Raw genomic sequence first — 21,917 nt, 5'->3', positions numbered from 1 at the left:
CCTTCCCCAGCCCCCCACCACCCCCCCACCACCCCGCACCTTCGGCCGCCGGGGGGCGCCATTGCGCGCTCTGCCCCGCGTTGCTGCGGCCATGCGGCTGCCGCGCGCCGCCGCCTGCTTGCTGCTGCCGCCGCCGCGCGCCGGGGCCGCGCGCGCCACGGGGCCGGTGAGAGAGCGGGGAGGAGGGGGGAGGAGGAGCGGGCGCCCCTTCCGCCGGGGCGGGGCTGCGTTAAGAAAGGGAAGGGCGGTATTGGTAGTGCGGGCCTGAGGGGTTGCGTGAGGCGCTCCCCGGTGTTACTGTCCGGAGGCAGCGGGGCCCGCGCCCAGGGAGGGAATATTTAAGCTAAGCTAGAGTTTAATCTAAGTAATTGTATTTTTTGAAAGTGAGACAGAATGCCCTCCTAACAGCATGGTGTCTTTCAAGCAGTGTTTCCAGACACTGTTCGTTCTTTGGGGGTGAGGTTATTCTCCCTCTGTACTCGGCACTGGTGAGGCCGCACCTCGAATACTGTGTTCAGTTCTGGGTCTCTCACCACAAGAAGGATGTTGAGGCTCTGGAACGTGTCCAGAGAAGAGCAACGAAGCTGGTGAGGGGGCTGGAGAACAGGTCTTGTGAGGAGCAGCTGAGAGAGCTGGGGTTGTTTAGCCTGGAGATGAGGAGGCTGAGGGGAGACATTATTGCTCTCTACAACTACCTGAAAGGAGGTTGTGGAGAGGAGGGAGCTGGCCTCTTCTCCCAAGTGGTAGGGGACAGGACAAGGGGGAATGGCCTCAAGCTCTGCCAGGGGAGGTTCAGGCTGGACATCAGGAAAAAGTTTTTCAAAGAAAGGGTCATCGGGCACTGGCAGAGGCTGCCCAGGGAGGGGGTTGAGTCACCTTCCCTGGAGGTGTTTAAGGGATGGGTGGACGAGGTGCTGAGGGACATGGTTTTGGGAGTGTTAGGAATGGTTGGACTCAATGACCTAGTGGGTCCCTTCCAACCTGGTGATTCTATGATTCTATAACGCCCTGTGCTGAACAGATGTCTTCGCCCCTGCTATCCCCTCTATTTGCAGCCTTTCCCCATCTCCAGTGCAAGGGCGGGCACAGCTGCTCCAAAGCTCCAGGTCAGCAAGAGATTGGACTGCTGTGAAGTTCACAATAACATTAAAATCAGACCTTGGAAAGTAACAGAATACGCTTAGGATTTCTGGAAGAATTCATCCTTCTGCCTGTGAGCGGGCAGTGCCTCCTGTCCCAGCTCCTGACTCTGCACACGATTGACAGAGACCACTCCCTTGCCTTGCCCAGACCTAATAGAGACTGTTGGTTTCCTAGAGCTCCAAAACGACTCCTAGAGAGTTTGTTTGCTGGCAGTTTTGGTGTTAGTAGCGCGGAGCTGACCGCTTCCTTTGGGTGCTGCCGGGTGTTCGAGCCCAGGGATGGCGATGCCACGCAGGTGGAGAAAGCAGGGTAGGGTGTGTGTGAAATCCAGCAAAACTGAGTGTTCCTAACAAAGGAGTTAGTATTGCCAAAAAGGGAATGTTTTTTAATCTAAAGTAGAGTTAAGTTTCATCCAAGTAATTAAGGTTTTTGGAAGATAGACAGAAAGTCCCTCTGATAGCATGGTGTCTTTCAAGCAGTGTTTTTCAGACACTGTTTGTTCTTTGGAGATGAGAACGATTAGTGGTCAGTATGGTCTGTACAAATGTGTCTTCTGTAATCACCTCTGTTTGCAGCCTTTCCCCATCTCAAATGCGAGGTCAGACAGAGCTGACTCCAAAACCCCAAATTAGTGAGAGATTTGGCTGTTGTGAAGTTCATAATAACATTAAAATTGGTCCTTGGAACGTAATAGAATATGCATCAGATTTCTGGGAAAATATACTCACATGCATGTAAATGGGAAATAGATCCTATCCCAGCTCTTGTTTCGCTGCACATGATTATTGGAGATTGCTCCCTCATGTTTCCCAGGCCTCATAAGAGGTGCTCGCTTTCTAAAACTCCAGAATGAGTCTTAGAGAGTTTATTTGCTGCCGTTTTTGTCAGTGGTGGTTTTTCTAATGAATAGCACAAATTTGCTTAGGAACCCAAAATTCTTCCCCCCACCCCCAATAAAATATAAAATTTTCATAGGTAAAAAAAAAAATCAGCCGAAAAGTGTAGCCGATTTCTTTTTTTTCTTGGGAAGTGTTATTTATTTCAGTGCTTTACGCCTCAAGTCCATCAGACTTACACAGTGGTTCAAATTAGTATATTTCTTAAACACACACACAATATCTTGGCATTGGTAACAGTAGTTCGTGATTATAGAATCATAGATTGGGTTGGGTGGGAAGGGACCTTAATGGTCATCCAGTTCCAACTGCCCTGCCATGGGCAGGAATGCCTTCCAATAGACCATGCTGCTCAAGGCCCCATCTGGCCTTTTAATCATGCCTTGCGGTTTTTGTTCCCAGTGTACTGGAGTCTCAGGAGCCACTGTATTATTACCATAGTGGGAAGGGGGAATGATTATTATCAGCGAGCTTTGAATGATCTCTTCACAGATAGGGAAGAAGAAAGCATGATAGCAACCTTTTTCTCTGAAATTTCTGTTACATCTTGAACACGTGTGGTGTGACCTTGATATTTGAGCATCCTAATAGCACTATGAGTTGATCTAAATTGAGAAAATGTTCTTTTAGTAATTCTAGTGAGAACTAGGGAGGGATTTGTTTGTTTGTTTTTACGACTTTTTTTTTTTCCTCCTTTCTCTGAAGCTGGAAAATGAAACAAAAGGGAAACTCCAAAAGCAGATTTGTCAAGTTGTTCTGGATCATTTTGAGAAGCAGTACACAGTGGAACTGGGAGATACGTGGGCCAGTGTCAGGTCTGCTGTTTTGGGGAGATGGGGGAGGGAGGGGAAACGTTCTGTTATCTTTTAAGTGCTTCATAAAATTAACTTTGAAAAGAGCTGGACCATAACAACTGCTTCGGTTTATTTTAAATTTAGAAGCAGCATAGAAGTGGGAAATAAAAGAAGACTAAAACTTGGCATTTTTTGTTTTTTTTCTTGAGGTGATTCTTTTGGCATGGTGTTTCTGTTCTGCTGTGTGTATTTGCACTGGATGAAGACTGCCATTTTATGCTTTCTAACTGCTTTGTAAAAACATAGTCAAAACAACATCCCTTTGTAGCTGCTGTTAGGTTGGGTTTTTTTTGCTACAGCTGTATAGTACCTGGAGAGGCAGGGACAAAGAAGTACATTCCCTGATTTCTTTTATTAGAAGAAATTCAATATTAATGACATTTATAGAAAAGGCTATCACTTAGTGTAGGCTTAATCACACAGTAGCTAAAGAACTGGCTGTGGTATTAAAAGAAGACATCTTCACTTCCCTGCTACCTGGTGGTTGTTGCTTATAGGAAATCCAGCAGAAGGGTCCTTAAGAAGTTCACTGTTTAACTTATGTACTTTTCAACAGGAATTTGAACAAAAGTAGTCGACTTTGACCTGAAGTGCATGACAAGTGCTCCCATGATCAGTGCCACATTACTTTGAATGGAAAAGCATCTAATGTGATCAAAGTGTTAGAAACTATGGAACTCCTCTGAGTGCCCTCTTTGGTTTAACCCCTTTAGATTAAAAAGTAGTTTAAAATAAGTGTCTCCGTTGTCTGAAAAAAACAACCATCAAGTAAAACAACCAAAAAGTATAGATGTATAGTATTATTTTAATGGAATCAACTTTAAAACTTCCTTTAGGTTGCATTGATGTATATTTCTCCTTTGGGCAGTGAGAATTCCTGAGGAGTATTTTTTGAGGCTAAATAAAAAAAAAAAATACTAGAGGAATTCACATATAAAAGGGAGGAAATCCATGTAAGAAAGGTGTGAAAAAATGAACTGAAACACAAACAAGCATATTCCTGCCATATAAGCACTGCTTTTTGACTGTCTTTCAGGAATACCTGTTGGTTTAAGTTTTTCTGGCCCAAAGTTTAGAAAACATAAAAGGAAATTTAGAAAAGAACACTTGTACAAACTGTGTTTTATGGTGTTGCTTGGAACAATTATTGCAAAGCTAATGTGATTGGGTGCATGTGAGATATTTACAACTAATATTACAGTTGGGTTTTGTCTCTAGGGAAGTACTTTATATTCAGAAAGACCTTTATAATTTCTGACTTCTAGTGATTTGTTAAAGAGTTAGGAAAAATAGAGAACATCTTGTTACAAAAGTTAGTGCTTTACATGCAATAATTAGAGAAAATAGTGGCTTCATTTCCTATTGAAATGATTTTCCTGCATACTTTTCTAAATCATGTCTTATCTAAATGTTTCCTTTTTGATTATACCAGAATCATTCAATGGTAAAATTGTTAGTCTCATGTAAGAAAAGGCTTCCTACACTATTGAAAGGTCATTTTATTTGTCAAGTTATGAAATAGCTTTTCCTTTCTTTAATCTAGAGATGTACTCACATACCCGTTGTGCTGGCAGTATGCTGTCCTGCTTAATAAGTTCAGCCAGTCTGCTGAACTGGAGAACACCTTGCATGTGAAGGGATATCATCCAGCCTTTCAAGGACCTTTACCCTATCGTCCTGCATCATTGAACTGTTACATCAGGAGAACTCCTGGGAGATTCCCTGCACAAAAACACCAGGCTGGAAAACTGAAAGAGTATTATCTGCTGAATGCTGCTTCACTGCTGCCAGTGCTGGCATTAGAAGTGAAAGATGGAGAAGACGTTTTGGATCTCTGTGCTGCACCAGGGGGTAAATCAGTAGCTATGCTGCAGTGTGCCTATCCAGGTAATATATCAAGGTGCTATTTAGAAGCTGATCCCTGGCCCTCTGCCTGGGCTATTTCAGTTGTGCCTCTGTTCTGTATGAGATTTGGATTGGGGGAGAAAACCAAACAATAGTTTATATTCCAAGTAGTTCCATGCTGCTTAGCAAGTTTTTTTTTAATGAAGTCTGATTACCTAAAGGAGGATGAAAAATACAGTGGTTATTTAAATACAGGTTTCTGCAGACTGAGAAACAAAAGTAGAGTAGCTTTATGTTTTTCTCCCTCCACTGATTCTCTTTATGTTACCTTTCAAGGAGTTACTTAAAATCGCCTAAATTTGTTGGCACAGGGAGGTGAGTAATCAGCAATCTTGTACTTTATTTTTTTTCCTATCTTCTACTTTTTGGAGGGTCCTGTGAAAATAGTGTAAGTGAATTTAAGTGTATGGACATAAAACTGAGCATAAGTTCAATATGCAGAATCTGGGCAGAGGGAAAAATCATATGATGAGGAATTGCTCTATTCTAGTGTTTAACATTGTGTCTCAATCTACCTAGGTGTTGCAAAGAGGCACTGGGATAATCATAGTGTTTAGAAGGCAACTGCAAGCAGCAACTCGGTTCTTCCAGGCCAAGGATTTAAAGCAAGCTCTGATTGCTCTTTACCAAGTCTGTATGTTAACTTGGGTAGTAATTGTCTCAAAATGTTCACAGCTCCTTATGTTCTTACTGATGAAGCTGTTCCTGTAACCACCTGCATCTGCTGATTAGGGCTGGTTCTCCCTCCCTCTTAAAGAGGATTAAGGTGATAGCAATGATCTAAATTAAATGCGTGTTTGTCCTTTCGAAAGGTTTAAAAAAAAACCGCAAACACCTAAACCCAACATTTTATCCTGTGGCTGCTTCTGAAAATACTAAATTTTGCTGAGAAAATAAGATGTGAGGAAGCTTATTCTTAATATGCTTCAGTGAATGCTAGGATTACCGTTTTGTGTGGGGTAAACACAAAGTGTAGGACAAACCATGGAAACGTAAAGACAGAAATTTTACAAAAGTAGAATGCAAGAGTAAGAGGAAAATACCATGCTGTCTTGCTGGTCTGGATACAAGTAACAGCAGTGTTTCTTGTGAAGGGGTAAGTACTCTGCCTACATTGTTAAAAGTAAGTGCAACCAACAGGCTTTGTTAAAACACCTCTAGCTCAAGGATCACGTTTAAAGTTGTTTGTACTGTGGAAGCCTATTGCTGCAGTAACTATTTGCTAGCAGATGTTTATGGATTGCTCTGTAGGACCATACTGAAATTTACTCAGGCTTATAAAAATTCAGTAGTGTTGTAAAATGTTCAATAACACAAGCACATAGAATCTAAACTCTGTGGTGGCCATAGCAAAACAGTAGAACTTTTGAAATCAGTCTAAGTCCTTATACTTGTGAAAAAAAAAATAAAACAAAAAAACATAAATACTGCTTTTCAGAGTGCTTACTTCTTCGTTTTAATTTTCTAAGGTCAATTTCACTGTAATGAATATGATGATTTGAGATCAAGGTGGTTGAACCAGACAATAGAATCCTTCATCCCGGATCCTTTGATTAACTTAATAACAGTCTCTAAACTTGATGGTAGACAGATTGGAGATCTTAAGCCTGAACTGTATGACAAGGTAATCTTATTAATTCATTCTGCTTCTTTATCTTCCTGTGCTGCTCTCTTTTTAATATTCTTTATTCTCTGTCCTCCACAAAAATATCTAACCTATCAAGAAAAACTAAGGTCACATACAGGTTTTGAACACCCTCAGGAAATAGTGCACGAAGACTATTGTGTGTTTGTTTGTTGATGTTAACCATTTTAGCCTTGGTAATGAATTCTGAACATCTGGTAGTTATGTTCTTTGCATGCTATGTAATTAGGAAGAGGGGGAAGCAAAGGAGAGATATTCAGGTAGATGATACTGTTGGAGAAGTAATTTCTTACACCCCCCCAATAACTCCGTAAAACCAGCTCAAAATAGTAATTCGATCATTTGTGCCCCTAAAATGGAAAATTAAAAGGGTTTTCTAAGTGTTTGCAAAAGTGAGTAGCTATTTTATGCACAGTGTTCAATATGTAAATGTCTTTATTGTGAATTGTCTTATTTGCTCTTATTTGTTGTATAGGTACTGGTTGATGCTCCTTGTTCAAATGACAGAAGTTGGCTGTTCTCTTCTGATATTCATCAAGCTATGCTTAGGCTAACACAAAGGAAGGAGTTATGTTCTCTACAGTTCCATCTGCTAAGGTGAGAAGTGGAAAGGAAAGCTATTAAATGAGCTTTCATAATTATTAAAATGAACATGGGGACAAAATTTGCTATGTTTAATAATCAAAATGAGATTTCTTCATGTGAAAAGATTGTAAATATGTGGTTGTAATTGCTGTTTAGAATAAACAGTTAATTTAGGTTAATGTGATTGTGGAAATTTGTATGGAGCAATATAAGCAGTGACGCCTAGGTCCTATACTGCTGTACTGCTATACTATCCTCTTAACTCATTTATTCACATATGTCTCCATTTTCAGATAACTCAGAACAATCTGGTGCCATATCAAAATATTTTCGGTGGACATCTCTGAAACCCTTTTAACTATATTCGTCAGCTAAAGCAAAAACACACAGTTTTTAATAGTTTTTTAACAATCTGTGAAAGTAGTTTTTTTCTGACAGACTGAGCATTCTTCCCCAAACGCTTTTTGTTGTTCTTTCACAGAATTATCCCTTACAGTTCTTTAATAGTCTTTTTGATAACTGAACTGTGAATCAGGACTGGTTACCAGCCCTCACTTGGGCCATTAGTTAATGCTGCTTCAGATTTATTTTTCTGGGCTGTAAAAATAAAAGAATGTGGGATTTGGTGAGGGAGAGAGGACTCTGTATTTTTCAAGAACATCCACTCAGTAATCCAAATCAAGGTTGTCATGTATTACACTTTTTAATGATACTGGCCATAGGCCAGCATTTGTGAAGTATTTGCAACTCTACAGTTGTTGGTTAAAAAAAATGACTTCCTAGTAATAACTTCCTAGACTCAGGTGTTTTTTGCAGAGTAACAGTCAGACCTGAAGTCCTTCTGTCAAAGCAAATTGAGGGAAAAAATAACATTATAAAAAAGAAAAAGAAAGTTTTTATGGAAGGTTCCCATTGGAGCACTTCAAGATAGTTTTGCATGACTTGCAGTTGAAAAAGGCCTAGCAGAAGCCTATGATTTATAACAGAAATATGAGTATCTTATTGCAGTAATGCATCATGTCACCCATTTCCTTTGAAGAAATCAATCACATTTAAAATAGTGACCTGTTTCAGTTTTCCTTTTTCAATATTTGACACATAAAATCCAATTTGTGAATCCCTACCAGAAGAAAGCATATATCATGCAGAGGAAGTTTGAGAATTTGCACAAATCACTCCAGATTGTAAATCCTGAAGTGAAGAATTCATGACAGTAGGAACCTTGGTTTTTTAAAAAATGGAGACATTCCTGTCAGGTCAAATCAGATTTAATTGAATTATTCCTAAATCAAGAAGATAACTTTGCTTCTGTTGAAAGTATACTTCAGTATAACAACGGCAGTAAGAATTAGATTTGTAAGGAGAAAATACTTTTGATATGTTAGTTGAAGTAAAAGGATGGTAATTTCAATTGTCTTGCTCAGCATAGGTTTAAGTAGTTCTGTAGGCTGAAAAATCTATTTTCATGTGCACTGATTTTTTTGTTTTGTTTTTTAAAAGATTTTGGAGTGTATGAAGTAAATGGCTAAGCTCACAATTTAGAGATTATAAGCTTTTTTGAGTAAAATATTTTACATATACTTAAGAAATGGTGTAGCTGTCCGCTGTATTTTTATTGATCCTTTTATTTGATCACTTTGGAATGAATTTGCAATACTAATGATACCTCAGATTCTGTATGAAAGGGAAAAAAGAAATGATATAGTGAGACCAAGAAAGGCTAAATGATTCCTGCAAGTGCATTTGAAGTCTGGCAAAACTAAAATTGTGGAATGCTACCCTATTCAAGCCTTCGTTTTATGGCTAGTGTGTATAGTTACGAAAAAGAAACTGAGTTTAAATCCCATCTCTGATACTTCCGTTAATATTCAGGAAGGCTGAACCTGCATTAATTCAGCTGTGCTGCATCTTATGTGAGTCATCTCATGCAGAGCTGCCTTCTGTCTTATCTATTCAGATTGCCTGGTCCTTTATGCTTGTGGGCATTTCTCGCCTTGGTTCCTGTATCTGTAAAACAAAAATAAGTATAAAGCTGGATCTTAGATATTTTGTTGAGAGTAGTGTAAGAAATGTTGCATGATTTGAAGATGAAACTTAAAGTATAAGAGCCAAGCATTATTTAAGTTTAGTGGTAGTATTAAGGATAGCATACAAATGAGAAGAATGAAGTACAAAGGGGAGTTCTATTTTCTTTTCTATCAAGTGACATTCTCTCAAAATTTGGGGTTCCCTTTCCCTTAATTACAGTAATTTTTTAATCTGTCTTTCTGGGTTTGCTCATCTTGTGTGTTTTTTTGTTTTGTCTTTTTTTGGGATGGATTTGGGTTTTGGTTTTTTCCGCAGATCAAGTTATGGGGGAAGCTGGGGTCATCAGAGAATGTGAAGGAAGGAAAAATATTTTTTGCAGTACAGTGTAATTTATTAAGTGCATAGAGGCTTTGGAGAATGAAGATCTGAAGGAAGTATTGAAACTGATGAAGTGATCTTCCTACTCCAGTCTGAATAAAATCTGCAATGTAAATAAGTTGCATAAGTGCTGAACAGCAGATTTTATAAGCTGTAAGGGCACCACTGATTTGAAGGAAATTGAGATTGTAATGATTGTTAATACCCAAACCAAAGCATCCCTGCTGAGTGCTATAATCCAAGAACACACTGCAAATCTTGTTATTATTTGGAGTGTTCGTGCAGAAAACAAATTACATGTAAGGAAGGAACGTTCATTTCCTGACAATGAATGCTAGCACAAAATGCAGTGGTTCCTGTAATTTGCTGTTGTTATCAGTTCTTAGATAGAAATTAAATTTTGAGTTGAGCTCAGGTGTATAATGACTTAGTGGTGAAACTGTTGCGGATGTTCCAATTATTCCTAGACCAGTTACCCATAGCTGAAAGAAACTGTGTTAGAGTTCAGCTAAAAATAAATCCAACAGACTAGAATTTAGAAAATGTAGTGAAAGCATTCAAACTATTCTTTTATACACAACATGTCTCAGTAATTAAACAGCTCCAATTGCTGTTTAATAGAGTTCTGGTCCAAAGGAGCTCGGACTGACTTCAAAAGATACATATTGGCTGACTTTCCTTTTTCACCTTTTCTTTTTTCTCCCTAATAGTTAGTACAAGAGATATTGTGCACACAGAAAGCTAAGAGATTTTGGAGAATTCAGGGTGCATGAGAAGTTTAAAGGCCCCTGAATATTCTTTGCTTTGGATTACTTGTGATGAATTAAGCCATAGAAAAGGCTCATTTTCCTAGCTGATCTGTTTTGAGTTGTATGTATTCTCATTGTTCAGAACTCGGGATGAAGCATTAAATTTGGATGGAGAAATCTGGAAGACTTTCTGTTCTTAATGAAATGTTTCAATCCCTGTTTTGCTTATAAATATAATGATTTTCAAGGAACTGTATCTCGTGCTGTATAACATAAGTATCTCCTCTTACAAACCCTATGCAAGTGGAGTGCAACATTGAGATAAAATGAATGTATTCCTCTGTACAAAGACCTTTGTTCCTTTGAATACCAATCATAACACGGTATTTGAAATTACTGATCTTTTTCAAGAAAAGTTTGCCAGAAGTTTTGGGTTTAGGGTTTGTTTTTTTTCTCTTTCTCAGTGAATAGTTTGGGAGGCAGGAGTCTTGTGCACATGCTTTTACTTGGAAGTAGAAATTAAAAAAACTCAACCCAAATATTCTGAAACTATTTTTCTGAATTAAAGGGTGCTTGAACCATTAGTTAATGGCACATATACCAGTTGTTGTGCAAGCAGCTTCATAAAACTTTTTTGAACTGGTTTTGTCCTGCGGGATAGAGACTGCTGATCATGCAGCCACTTGGTGTGGTGGTTTACCAGGCTACACACATGGGAAGTAAAATGAGATTTACTGTAATGTGTCAGGTAGAATTGGCAACCTACATCTCTAAAGCTAATCTACATGCCATAGGACCTACTTTGTTGTTTTAAGTCCGGACCTTTGCAAACACATCATACTTGGAATGCATTTTAAAAATTTTGGTGGAAACTTATGACAGAAATATAATGAACTGAGTTACAAGCTGCTATGTTTTCTCTGGTCTATGGAAATTAGTGATGTGGTTTTGTGGGTTACATAAAGATTTATTTGTCGAAAAAGTCTTTTTCACACAGTGAGTCCTGATACTTCTCCCTTGTTCAGTGTTGCCTCTGTTTTCACTGACATGTAGAGTTTTCCGTGTGTACTCTTAATTGGGGTTGTTTGTTGTTGTTGTAATGTCAAGGCAAAAATTGATTTTTTTTAAATAGATATAATGTCATATATTTAGCATAGGGTACCACTGTACCATTTCTGCTTTGATTAAGAAAAAAGCTTTTATAGCACATGAGCATATAATGATGAGGTGAAAAGGAAGATACTTGCAATCAGCTAGTTCTCTTGTCCAGGCAAAGTGATTGTTTTGTTTGTGATTTGCCTACTGAGGCAATGATGCTGCATTTCTGGTGTTGTGAAAGATATCTCCTAGCTCTGTGTTAATAAGATGAGTATCTCAGAAGTCACCATGCATTAGAGGAGAAAGCTCAATAGTGTTAAATGTTAAACTTAAGATGGTTTGCTATAGAAATATTATTTATCAGAGTTCAGGACAAATTTTGGCTAGAGCAGAACGAGATGGTTGGGGGGGGGCGGTTATGCTGCTTGGTTTTGGGTTTTGCTTTTTTTTTTTTGGGTATCCGTGTCTGCTTTTATTTCTAATTCAATCTAATGCTGAAAAAATGCAGTTCACTACATATTTTGCCTGTTATTCTGAACTGCAGTATCTCTCCACGGCAGGGAAGCTTACTTAGAGAAGAGTAGAGGCAGCACAAGCTTGGAGTATGGAGGGAATACTTGATCTAATGTCTCTGCCTCCTGTGGACCTCTGTCACCACCCATCACAAAGTATATACAAAAATTGGTATTTTGACATAAGAGGAATTTCCGTATAATTTTTGCTTGGTTTGGAGAAAAAAAAAACCAAAACAGCAAAACCTTTAACATGCAGGCCATATTATCATTATACCTGTGGACTCTTGTGAAAGGAAGAAGAAAATGTGTAATATCTTTAGTCAATAAAAAGAATAGGATTGAGGATAAAAGTAAATGCATCTTGAGATGCTTTATTTCTTGAATACCTTATAAAAGAATTGGCAGATTTTGTGCTAATCAGCCATTATCTTGCAAATTGAGCAGAAATACATCCCAGCTGCCAAAAGATGGTGCTGTTGAAGTGTTGTATTATTTTAAAATTGCCTTAAAATATATGCAATCTTTTTACTTTAATACTGAAAATGGTTGAATGATTAACATAATTAATGCTGACCCTTCAATGGTGTGCAGCATAAACACATGCATAGGAGGAGCAGGCTGGACAGGCAGGTGCTACCTATAGTATGAAGTACGTATTTATTGTCTGCCTGGTTTTCAAAGGATGTTTGAGACATCAGGACTTTTAGAATGAACAAAATGTCAGCCTATTGTGTTTAATTTTCTGTATGAAAGATCCTCTTTTCCGATTCTGGCCAACTACATTTTAGTTGCATGTAAGTGTTCTGTGGTTTTAGAGCTGTCTTTTTTCTCTGAGATATTAAATAATAATACTGCTTTTTTTTTCCCCCCTAACTTGTTTTTAGCATCTTCTCTATTGTCAAATTTAAAGTAAATATTGACAAATAAACTATGTAAAACTGCTTTAAAATAATACATTTCTTGAAAAAAAAAATCTTATTCAATACTCCTGTAATACGAGAGGTTATGATACATCACTCTGATGCATCTTCTGTCTCTCTGACTTGTATAGTACAATATGTGCTATTGAACCTGTATACAAAGACACATCCTGCAAAAATATAAAGTATTAATAATACTTTATTTTTTGTAAAACCTCATTTAGAACAAGGAGGGGAGCAGTCTGCATCTCTTAAATTGTTTTGGAGTACTTCTTGAATAGGATAGACATCAATCATCCTTTTCTTTGGATTACAGGGCTGTCTTGTGCTTATGTGCTGGAAATATTTAACTGTACATTGGTGGCTATACAGTGATAATGTCAATAGTTTGAAGGACGTGCAGAGAAGCAGCGGGCAAGTTTCTACAGTGAATCTCACTGTATCTGTGGCACGGTATGTGCCAGTGAATCTCGCTCTATCCTCCAGTTTTCCAAGCTGTTGATGATTTGAAAATATCATTACAATTTTGCACTATTTGTTATCACTGAAGTCTTCTAAATGGTGATATGCTGATATGTACTAAAGTTGTGTTCAGAGCCCTAGAAAAGAGTGGATTTTTTTTTTATTTAGTTTAGTGGGTATGTCATCGTACAACAAACATGCAACAATACTTGACTATGTTACGGTGTTAAAACCACAACCTCATACTTCTGCAGTGGTGCAGTGTGATAGCATGCAACATAAAAGCTTGAGTTATGCATAGCTGCCAACAATGATGCTTCTTCTTTAGCGTCTTGATTGCAAGTGTTAGGACCTTGCCATGCTACTAAAACAAAAATGGTTTTAGGGAAAGGCAAACAAGTCATGAAGCTCCAGGAAAAGTTTCTTGTACTTTTAATGTGTATTTTTACGTTTCTCTGTATGAAGCTTGAAACTGCACAGTATTATTCCCCATAACAGGTAAAATTCATTATGGTAAATATATATACCTGAATTTAAAATTATGAACCTAAGTATAACTGGGTTTGTATTGAAACTGTAAGTTTTAGTTCTTTAATAAACATGAAGGTCATCTGTGCCACTAAAAGGAAAATAACTACAAATAAATTAACTTTAAATAATGTATTTTATTTTTAAATAATCTAATATAGTAACAGGAAAGTGAAAACATAGTTTATTTTTCTGCCTTAACATCCTTTTTAATCACTCTAGATTTGGAGCCCATTTTTGCAATTTACGAAGCATCTTATAACAAGTACCAAATTCCTGCAGCTGAAAGTTGAGCTTTAAGTAAGGATTTGGGGTTAATCAAGCTGCCTCATGTCAGAGGGGAATCTTACATGGTAGATTCATAGTAGCAGTGGTAGCTTCTGGCAGATGTTTGTAAGTTATGCTCCAGCTCTGACCTACCCCTAGGATAAGCTTGTTTGCATTGATTATAGGGGAAGACTGGTTTCTTAATTTTCTTTGAACATATTCTCTTATGAATGAATTCTCTGTCATGCTGATGACAAGAGGACCAATCTCTCTGAATCTGCTTAGCCCAGCATAGTGTCACCCTGTGACTTTGAGCACAGCACTTCTTCGCTTCGAATTTTGCAGCTCAGTGCAGGTTTATCAAAAGCCAAGCGCAGCTTAATCAGGGATGGTGGTGGGTTGACTTTGAACACAGCCACTGAAACAACTGTTGCTGAACTTGACAAGATGGATAGATACATTGATTAACCTTGCAGTCCAAGGTAATCCTTCTTAGATATTTTAATTCATGATTTAGGTCCACAATAGAGATAACTGCACTGAACCAGCCTGACCTTTTTGGGTCATGGGCCAGTGAAGATTCCTGAGCTAAGGAGGCTTAGAGTTAGCGGGGGTTAATGTGAGATTTTTCAAGATTTCATTCAGAAACCTTTGCCACTCTTTCTTCTGAATCATAGTGACTCAGTTGTAGGAGCACAGTCTCTTTGAAAATGGTTGTTACTTTATCTAAGGTAAGAAGAGGACACTTGCTAACTTTACCTTATATAGTAACAACCAGGCTTTTAACCTTGTAAGCTGTAACTTATCTACTTTTTTGGTATTTACCTTTACCTTTTTCACTTTTACATGGTGGAAATATTTCCTCACTTGTTTAAACGTTCATGTAGTATCCATCTTACAGGTAAGAAAACAGTTGCTGTTAGCTCCTTCTATGAGTAAAATTATCAGGTATGCTAAAAGTATGTCCTTATTGTCCTGCAAAAAGCAATTTCATGTTTCCAAACCAATTAAGCCGCCCTCACAGCTTGGCATTCCTATATGCATGGAAAAGATGTAATTGAAGGGGGAAATTCTATGAAAAGAAGTACCGTTAGGTGGCTTCTAGTAGTACTGTGAAGATCAGCTCAACTTTGAGAGCCCATTTAGACTTCACCCTGTTCTCCTTGAGTTGGAATGTGTAAGTTAGACAGCAAGTGACTATTACATAGGGGGAAAAAATGGTATGAGTCCAAGGAGGTGGGATCAGTGTGCAGTTCCTTTGCTGGCTTCTTGTTCATAAGGAGGGAAGGTTTCACATTCCTGCTCTGTTTTATGATAGTTACCTTCCATACATTTAGTCACTCTGTGGTTTTTCAAACAGGCCAGAGAGCAGCAGCATAAATCCTGCCCTTTTAAACCCACAGCAGGACAGCTGCAAACAAGGAAGGTAACTGGAGAGGCAGTGGACACAGCATAGGGTCTTAGATCCAGTACTGGTGCTGTTGTAGGCTGCTAAGGAGTGTATGTCTGTTGAAGCATGATGGGGAAGAAGGATGGATGTTTGGAGGTGGGCAATTCAAATGCGTGCTGGTAACTGTGGAATTCTAGAAAACAAGATCTGGAAGAGATGTTAGGATGACCCCTGCTCTGTTTTACTGTCTCAAGGTGACATTGTAAATATTGACCTCTGTCAGCCTATGTCTAAAATATTCTTAAACATTTTTGCAGACTCTTGAAAGCTACTCAGAGGTCTGAGATAAGCTTGCAGTTTTGTGATAACTTTAGCTACTTTTGGAAGTAGCCTAGAATGAGTCCACTAGGCCCAGTTAAACTGAAAGTATTCAGACAACCTAAGTACTCTGTAACCTATTCTTTACCTATAACAGACTGAATTTGAACTACTCTCTCACTTCGGCTAAATGGGTTAGCCATCTGCTCACTCTGTCTTTTTACTGAAGACTGATACAGCAAAGACATTAAACACTGATTTTTCTTTGAGCGTCATCTGTTTAGAGAGCTCTTTTCTTTTCCACTAACTAAAATTGGAGTAGCATAGACTCCAGTAAAATAAGTACTTGGCTTGCTAATTAACATAAACAAGACTCATAGAAGAAATGAACAAGATAATGTGCACACTCCCTAGAGAAAGCAATAGGGATAATACACAGGAGTTTTCATCTGGGAAGGTGAATGGAGTGTATTATCTCTGTTGGAAACAGTCCTGGTGTTTCCTTACTATTTAAGACCAGACTTTCAGAGTAGCTTTGATCTGTGATCTGCTTTGATCCTGCTTATGATGAGGCTTTTCTTTATTCATTCTTTTCCTGAAAAGGCCCAATCCTGTTAAAAGGACTTGTCTTTTTTGTCTTATAGTTTCTTCTTTCCTTTCTCAACTGTTTTTATTCAGATGTCACCCTTAGCAAGTCCTTAGCTTGTCTCTGGAGGAATTGCTGTTTCAGTGGTATTGTGTTTGTTTATCTGAGCTTGGAATCATGCTTACTACATCTGGGAGCTGCTTATAATATGGGTTTTTTCTTCTTTTTATTCTTTATTATTTTATTTTTCCTGTATATTTTTTGTGGGTTACCGCCATATTGTTAATAATATTTACCAGTCGAAGATCATTCAGTGTCCTTCCATACAGCATGGCTGCATGTGTCATTGTGTTCCATGAGTTCATGCTTCCGGTATCTGCCCTGCCCTTGTGCACGTGCTAAATTCCCAGTGACACATTTGCAGTCTCCAAAGTGCCTACCTTGTTGTCTCTCTGATATTCACAAGCTGAGTAACAGCATTCACCTGTTCAGAATCTCTTGTTTTTAAACAGAAGAATTTTATTGAGGGAATAATTGCACTTTAATGTAGTCTTTGCTTCAGCCCAGTAGTATCTATTTTCCAGAAGCAGTGAGGGATCTGTTTTAATACTACCTCTCTTGTGATGTAAAATTAGGAGTTTTTCTCTTTACTCTTAATTTTGAATAGGTGAATATGGATAGCATCTATAATTTCTGTATTCTCACAGGTTATATTTTATGTCTGAAAAGGGACCTTGCATATCTGCTTTACTGGAAAGTAAACAGTCTGTTTAAACTCATTTTCAGTGGGGAAGGTAAAACACCCCTCTGTTCTGTCCATCCACCTGTAGTCATGAAGCTTTCAGGAAACTTGAAATCTTAAGCTGCTGTTTTGCCTTTGTTTAGTCAAAGTTTGTCAGGAGGTTAATAAGTGAAAGATGCATAAACAGATATGTAAAAGTAGTGGCTCAGTGAAACCCAAGTCCTCTTACCTCCTAAATCAGTTGCAGAATTTGCAGAAGTGTTTGTAAAATTACAACCCAGTGATTAGTTTAGGCTTCTGATGTGTTTGTTCACACAAGCAGCTAGCTAAGTATCTTAAGTAGCACTTTTGATGTGATGTAACCCATTTTGTGGGCACAGTTGCAGCATTTTCACAGTTGTGCTACACATATAAGTGTTTGAAGTATATTCTGCAACTCTGAATAGATGCTGTTTTTTACTTCTCACTGTTGTGTGAGAAATACCTTCAGTTAACTGAGAATGCATTAATAAATGAGAAGGCAGAAATCTGTTGCAGGTTGTTTCCTGAACTGTCAGTTATCACGACAACATCTCAGCAGTATATGTCATTTTTCTCATATTTATTTATACCTATTTGTAATTCTAGATTTATAAGTCTTTACATGTTCCTCTACACCCAGTATGTCACTTCTTGTGTTGACTTTTTTTGGTTTTGTTATTTGCAGGTCTGCTATTAAAGCATTGCGTCCTGGTGGATCGTTGGTCTATTCTACATGCACTCTCTCAAAGGCAGAAAACAGCGATGTAATAAATCGCATTCTAAACTCTTGCAGTAATGTCATGCCTGTAGACATAAGTGAAATGGCCAAAGCTGTTTCTCAGGAATTCACTTTTTTCAGTGGTACACAACAGCATGAACTTCTGGTTCTTCCAGAGAAAGGGAGAGCATGGGGTCCGATGTACGTGGCTAAATTAAAGAAAATGTAATCCAACTGATGCTTGTTAGTTTTTTATAAGGGTTATGTTATAAATTTAATATTTATTTCTAATATAGTATGTATATATGAACATGTGCAAGGCAACCGAATTTAGAGCATTGCAGTTTTATATCAGGTGCTGCCTAATAAAAAGGAAGCTAGACACTTAGTTTAGCTTAAAATACAGAATATGTCTTCTGAAAAGGGCTTGTGGGCTTCTGTGAAGTCCTTATGAAGTCAAGAGAGCTTTGTATTTTTTCAAGGTGACCTCCTAAGTTGATTTTTATCCTAGAATTAGAGGCTTGTATGTTATTTTTTGCACTATTTTTTTTTAATTAATAATTTGGTTTTAATAAAGCATAGTTGAAAATAAATGGTCTGAATGGTGTATACTTCTGAAGTCATGAAAAGCCTGCATTCTTTCTCAAACACAGTTAGAAATCTGTTTTCCTGTAAGAACTGATTTGTATGCATAGTCTGTCATCTGATGTGCTGACTTTTCCAAGCGGTTGCAAAACAGGTTTCATATTTGCTGGTTAAAATCTGTCTCTTGTTTACAGTCACAAAGGTCAGCAGGTATATCTACACTAGCTTTTTCTATATATTTTTATAATTTTGAGCTTATAAAAAATACAAATTGAAAGAGTAAATTATGTTGAAATGTCCTTAAAAAAGTAAATTTGGATGTGTTACTGCATAATGCAATATACCCAGCAGGCTCTAGCACACATATTTGAAACAGAAGTGGAATGATTAATAACTATGATAATGGCACAGTATTTAGGGAGTTTTGTTGCGTAATTACAGTCATGATGAGCAAATCAGACAATCTGGGGAAGTGGCTTATCTAATGAGTTAAGAAATGTTATCTGAGTTTGCGATGTCACGTCTGTGATGTGTAAGGAAACAGTCCCAATAAGAACACGTACTGATGTTGTTTGTATGTTCCCTTGATTCTGCACATGATACTATGGACAAATGTATAGACATACGCTTGTCTTGCAGTAGAATGGAGCCCTTTCATCCCTTTCTGAGCAAAGAGTCCTTTCCCTTATTGAAGCTTATAATAATTATTTTTAAGGAATGGTGTTTTAAAGAACAGACTTCTTTTTTCCGGTAGATGAGCTGCTGATGTGGAAGTGTGTGTGTGTGAGATTGTGTACAATTATACATTGCATAGGTTTTGTGTGTACATCTGTGTATATATGTAAGTTCTAAATTTTTTGCAATTGCAGACATGACTTGTTAATGCAGATTTGATTTTTTTCATTAATACAAAAGAAAATCAACTTGGAAACACGAGAAGAACTACCAAATTGGTGATTCTGCACATCACTAACAAAGGCTGGAATTAAATTGATTGCAGGAGCTCTTCCGAAAGGGCCTCATGTAAGCACGCTGGAAATGCAGTAGTTCTACATTAGATTCTCTGGTGATTCGGTTGCTGTGAGCTCACAAACACTTGTTTCAACTGTGACTGAACTGTGTTTTGTGTCTGAAAAATTCAGTTGACTTTTTCCTGCCTTTATTCTCTGCTCATCTTGTTACCCTGCATTCACATCAGTTCTCTGTTGGTACATCCATGGTCATGAAGCACTCAACTTTTTTCTCTGCTCGAGCATTGTGGCTGCTGGGAAGGTCCTGCCCATAGTATGTAGAGCGGTGAGAAGGCAGTGTTTAGGAGCACAGCACTTGAACTGAAGAAAATCTTAGTTGCCTAAAAGTGGATGCTGATTGTGAGCAGTGGCTTTTGTTCTTCAGTCTTCCGTGACTAAAAGGAATTGGAGAATCATTAAGGTTGGAAAAGACCTCTAAGATCATCAACTCCAAGCATCAGCCTAACACCACCATGCCTACTAAAACATGCCATGAAGTGCCATGTCTACATGTTTTTCTGACACCTCCTGGGATGGAGGATGGGTCGGGCAGTTTGCCCTCATAGTAGTATCTTGCTGTTGCACCTTTTGCTGAAGGAAATGCATGTATAAGGTACTCTGCCCCTTTGGTGCATGAGCTTCCATAGTTATCCTTTCCCCTGCTTTGTGATGAAAAATGTTTGGCGTGTGCCTGTAGTATTAAATTGTCAGCAATGTCTCTGAAAAGGGAATATAAAGCATATGCAACTTGAGGCACAGAAGTTACTAATGCATGCAGATGATATTGTGTTCTTATGAAAAGACCTAACAGCATCTGTCCCAGAAACATTAAATGTAATATCCAGATTTGGAGTCATCTCAGGCTACTGGAATGAAATAACAATACCTGTTTTAAAAACGCTTTCCATCAGTTTTATTTGCCCTGGGGAAATTGAAATGGTAAACTAAGAATGTAGCTTACTCAGAGATGGAATTAAAATATGTGGTTAAAATGAATGGTTGAGGAGAGCGTGGGCTAGGTAATCACAGAAAGAACAAAGGGATCCTTGAAAACTGAACTTTGCTTGATCTCAGCATATGGGCGAGTCCCTGTGAACTGCATTGCGTTAAGACCTAAATTATGCAGCAAGGCCTCCTGATGTATGTAAAAGCTGCACTGAGTTCTGCATAACGTTTTTCTGATCTGGAGTTTCTTTTAAACTGGTCTAAAAATGCACCAAAAGGAAGGCAAAAAAATTACTCTAATTAATAAGTGATATTTATTTTGCTTTGTAGCAGATGAGTGCTAGTCCAGAGTGCTGTGGAGTTTTTTGTTCTGTTTTAATCAGTTGGGGCTGATAACAGGGATTTGGTGATCGTGTGAAAGGAGAGGGGGTGAGAAGGAAAAACAAAGTATGGGAGATATGCCTTTGGTGGTAAAGTACAAAAAGTACTTTAAAGTACAGATGCTTTGGAGAAGCAGCATCCACTCAAGAGTACTTCTTGAAAAGTTTCTGTGTCTGTTTAAATGCCTCATAGGTACTTCTGATAACCTGCAACTTTTGCTCACCTTCAGGACAACACACCAACGTTATCCCTTTTTTTCCCAGGGAATTGTCATTTAATTCCTCTGTTCTGCCTCCTTTCACAGTGTTGATGGAAATAGGGTAGCAAACAAGTCAGCCTCCATAATTTAGAGGATGTTGCAGGCCAAGGAAAAAGGCAGGTGAGCAAGATGAGGGCAATAAAACAATCATTTTTGTTCTGTTGTGGAGTAGTCAGAGAAAACTGCATGATCCCTAATGAAGGCAATTAAGAGAGCGTTTGTGCAACTACTCACGATCGTGTTATGCATAGCACACATCAGTGCCATTATACCTCAGAGGCAGCAGAGATAACTGGATCTCAGATACTATCATACTTTTCTGCCATTTCCTTTTCAAGCATACAAAAAGTAATCTCCCTGTTAGTTTCAGGGGATTTGGCACAAAAAGAAATGAAGGCCTTACACAAAGGCAATTCTGGTATTTGCCAAATTTCATCCTTTGTTCAGTGACATCTGACACAATTCAATTATGGCTTGTCGAAAGCATTCTCTGCTGTGGAATAGAGTGGAAAAACAGATTACACACAGGAGACTAACAAACTCTTGGCTTTCTTACTAAGACATGTAAAGAGAAGGTGAAGCACCCTGAAAGATGGTTAAAATAAAAAGATCAAGACTACTGCAGTGAAAGAAAATGTGAAATACTAGAGGAGAGGTGCCGTGGCTTTTAGCATGTAAGACCAGCAGTGCTGTACCCTGCACAGGAAAATGTCTGTGAGTGCCTGGTTAGTGGGAAGAGGAGAGTTCCTTTGGTGGAGAGTGGGAGCCACAGTTACCTGCTGGGGTGGAGAGGATCCCCTTAGTTCATGTGGCTATCTTCAGAGAAAATTATTTGAGGACGTCAGTCATGAAAACCGTGTGGAGCTTTAGGTTCACAGAGTAGCTAAATTAGCTATGAGCTCTTCTATAGAGCATGGCTACCTGTTTCTTGCCAAATGAATGACTAAATCAGCAGAGTGTTCCTATCAGAAATTTTTTTTGGTGGGAGG

General features: G+C 38.4%; 1 protein-coding gene across 1 annotated transcript; it reads left to right on the top strand.

The window, feature by feature from the left end:
* The first annotated feature begins 39 nt into the window (after positions 1-39).
* Positions 40-20,105, top strand: NSUN3 (NOP2/Sun RNA methyltransferase 3). Its single transcript, XM_054050506.1, has 6 exons — positions 40-166; positions 2,745-2,854; positions 4,437-4,780; positions 6,268-6,422; positions 6,919-7,040; positions 17,716-20,105. Exons 1-6 carry the CDS (start codon positions 92-94, stop codon positions 17,975-17,977), a joined length of 1,068 nt encoding a protein of 355 aa, XP_053906481.1. The 5' UTR covers positions 40-91; the 3' UTR covers positions 17,978-20,105.
* Positions 20,106-21,917: the final 1,812 nt, after the last annotated feature.

This window comes from Cuculus canorus, chromosome 1 (genome assembly GCF_017976375.1).
Source record: "Cuculus canorus isolate bCucCan1 chromosome 1, bCucCan1.pri, whole genome shotgun sequence".
NCBI lineage: Eukaryota > Metazoa > Chordata > Aves > Cuculiformes > Cuculidae > Cuculus > Cuculus canorus.
This window is presented reverse-complemented; position numbering and strand designations above follow the sequence as displayed.

Bases quoted from the DNA above. Each gene is read 5' to 3' on its own strand.
- NSUN3 (XM_054050506.1), top strand. From the start codon at position 92: ATGCGGCTGCCGCGCGCCGCCGCCTGCTTGCTGCTGCCGCCGCCGCGC. The intron at 2,855-4,436 runs GTCTGCTGTTTT...TCTTTAATCTAG, and splicing joins GATACGTGGGCCAGTGTCAG to AGATGTACTCACATACCCGT. The intron at 7,041-17,715 runs GTGAGAAGTGGA...TGTTATTTGCAG, and splicing joins CTACAGTTCCATCTGCTAAG to GTCTGCTATTAAAGCATTGC.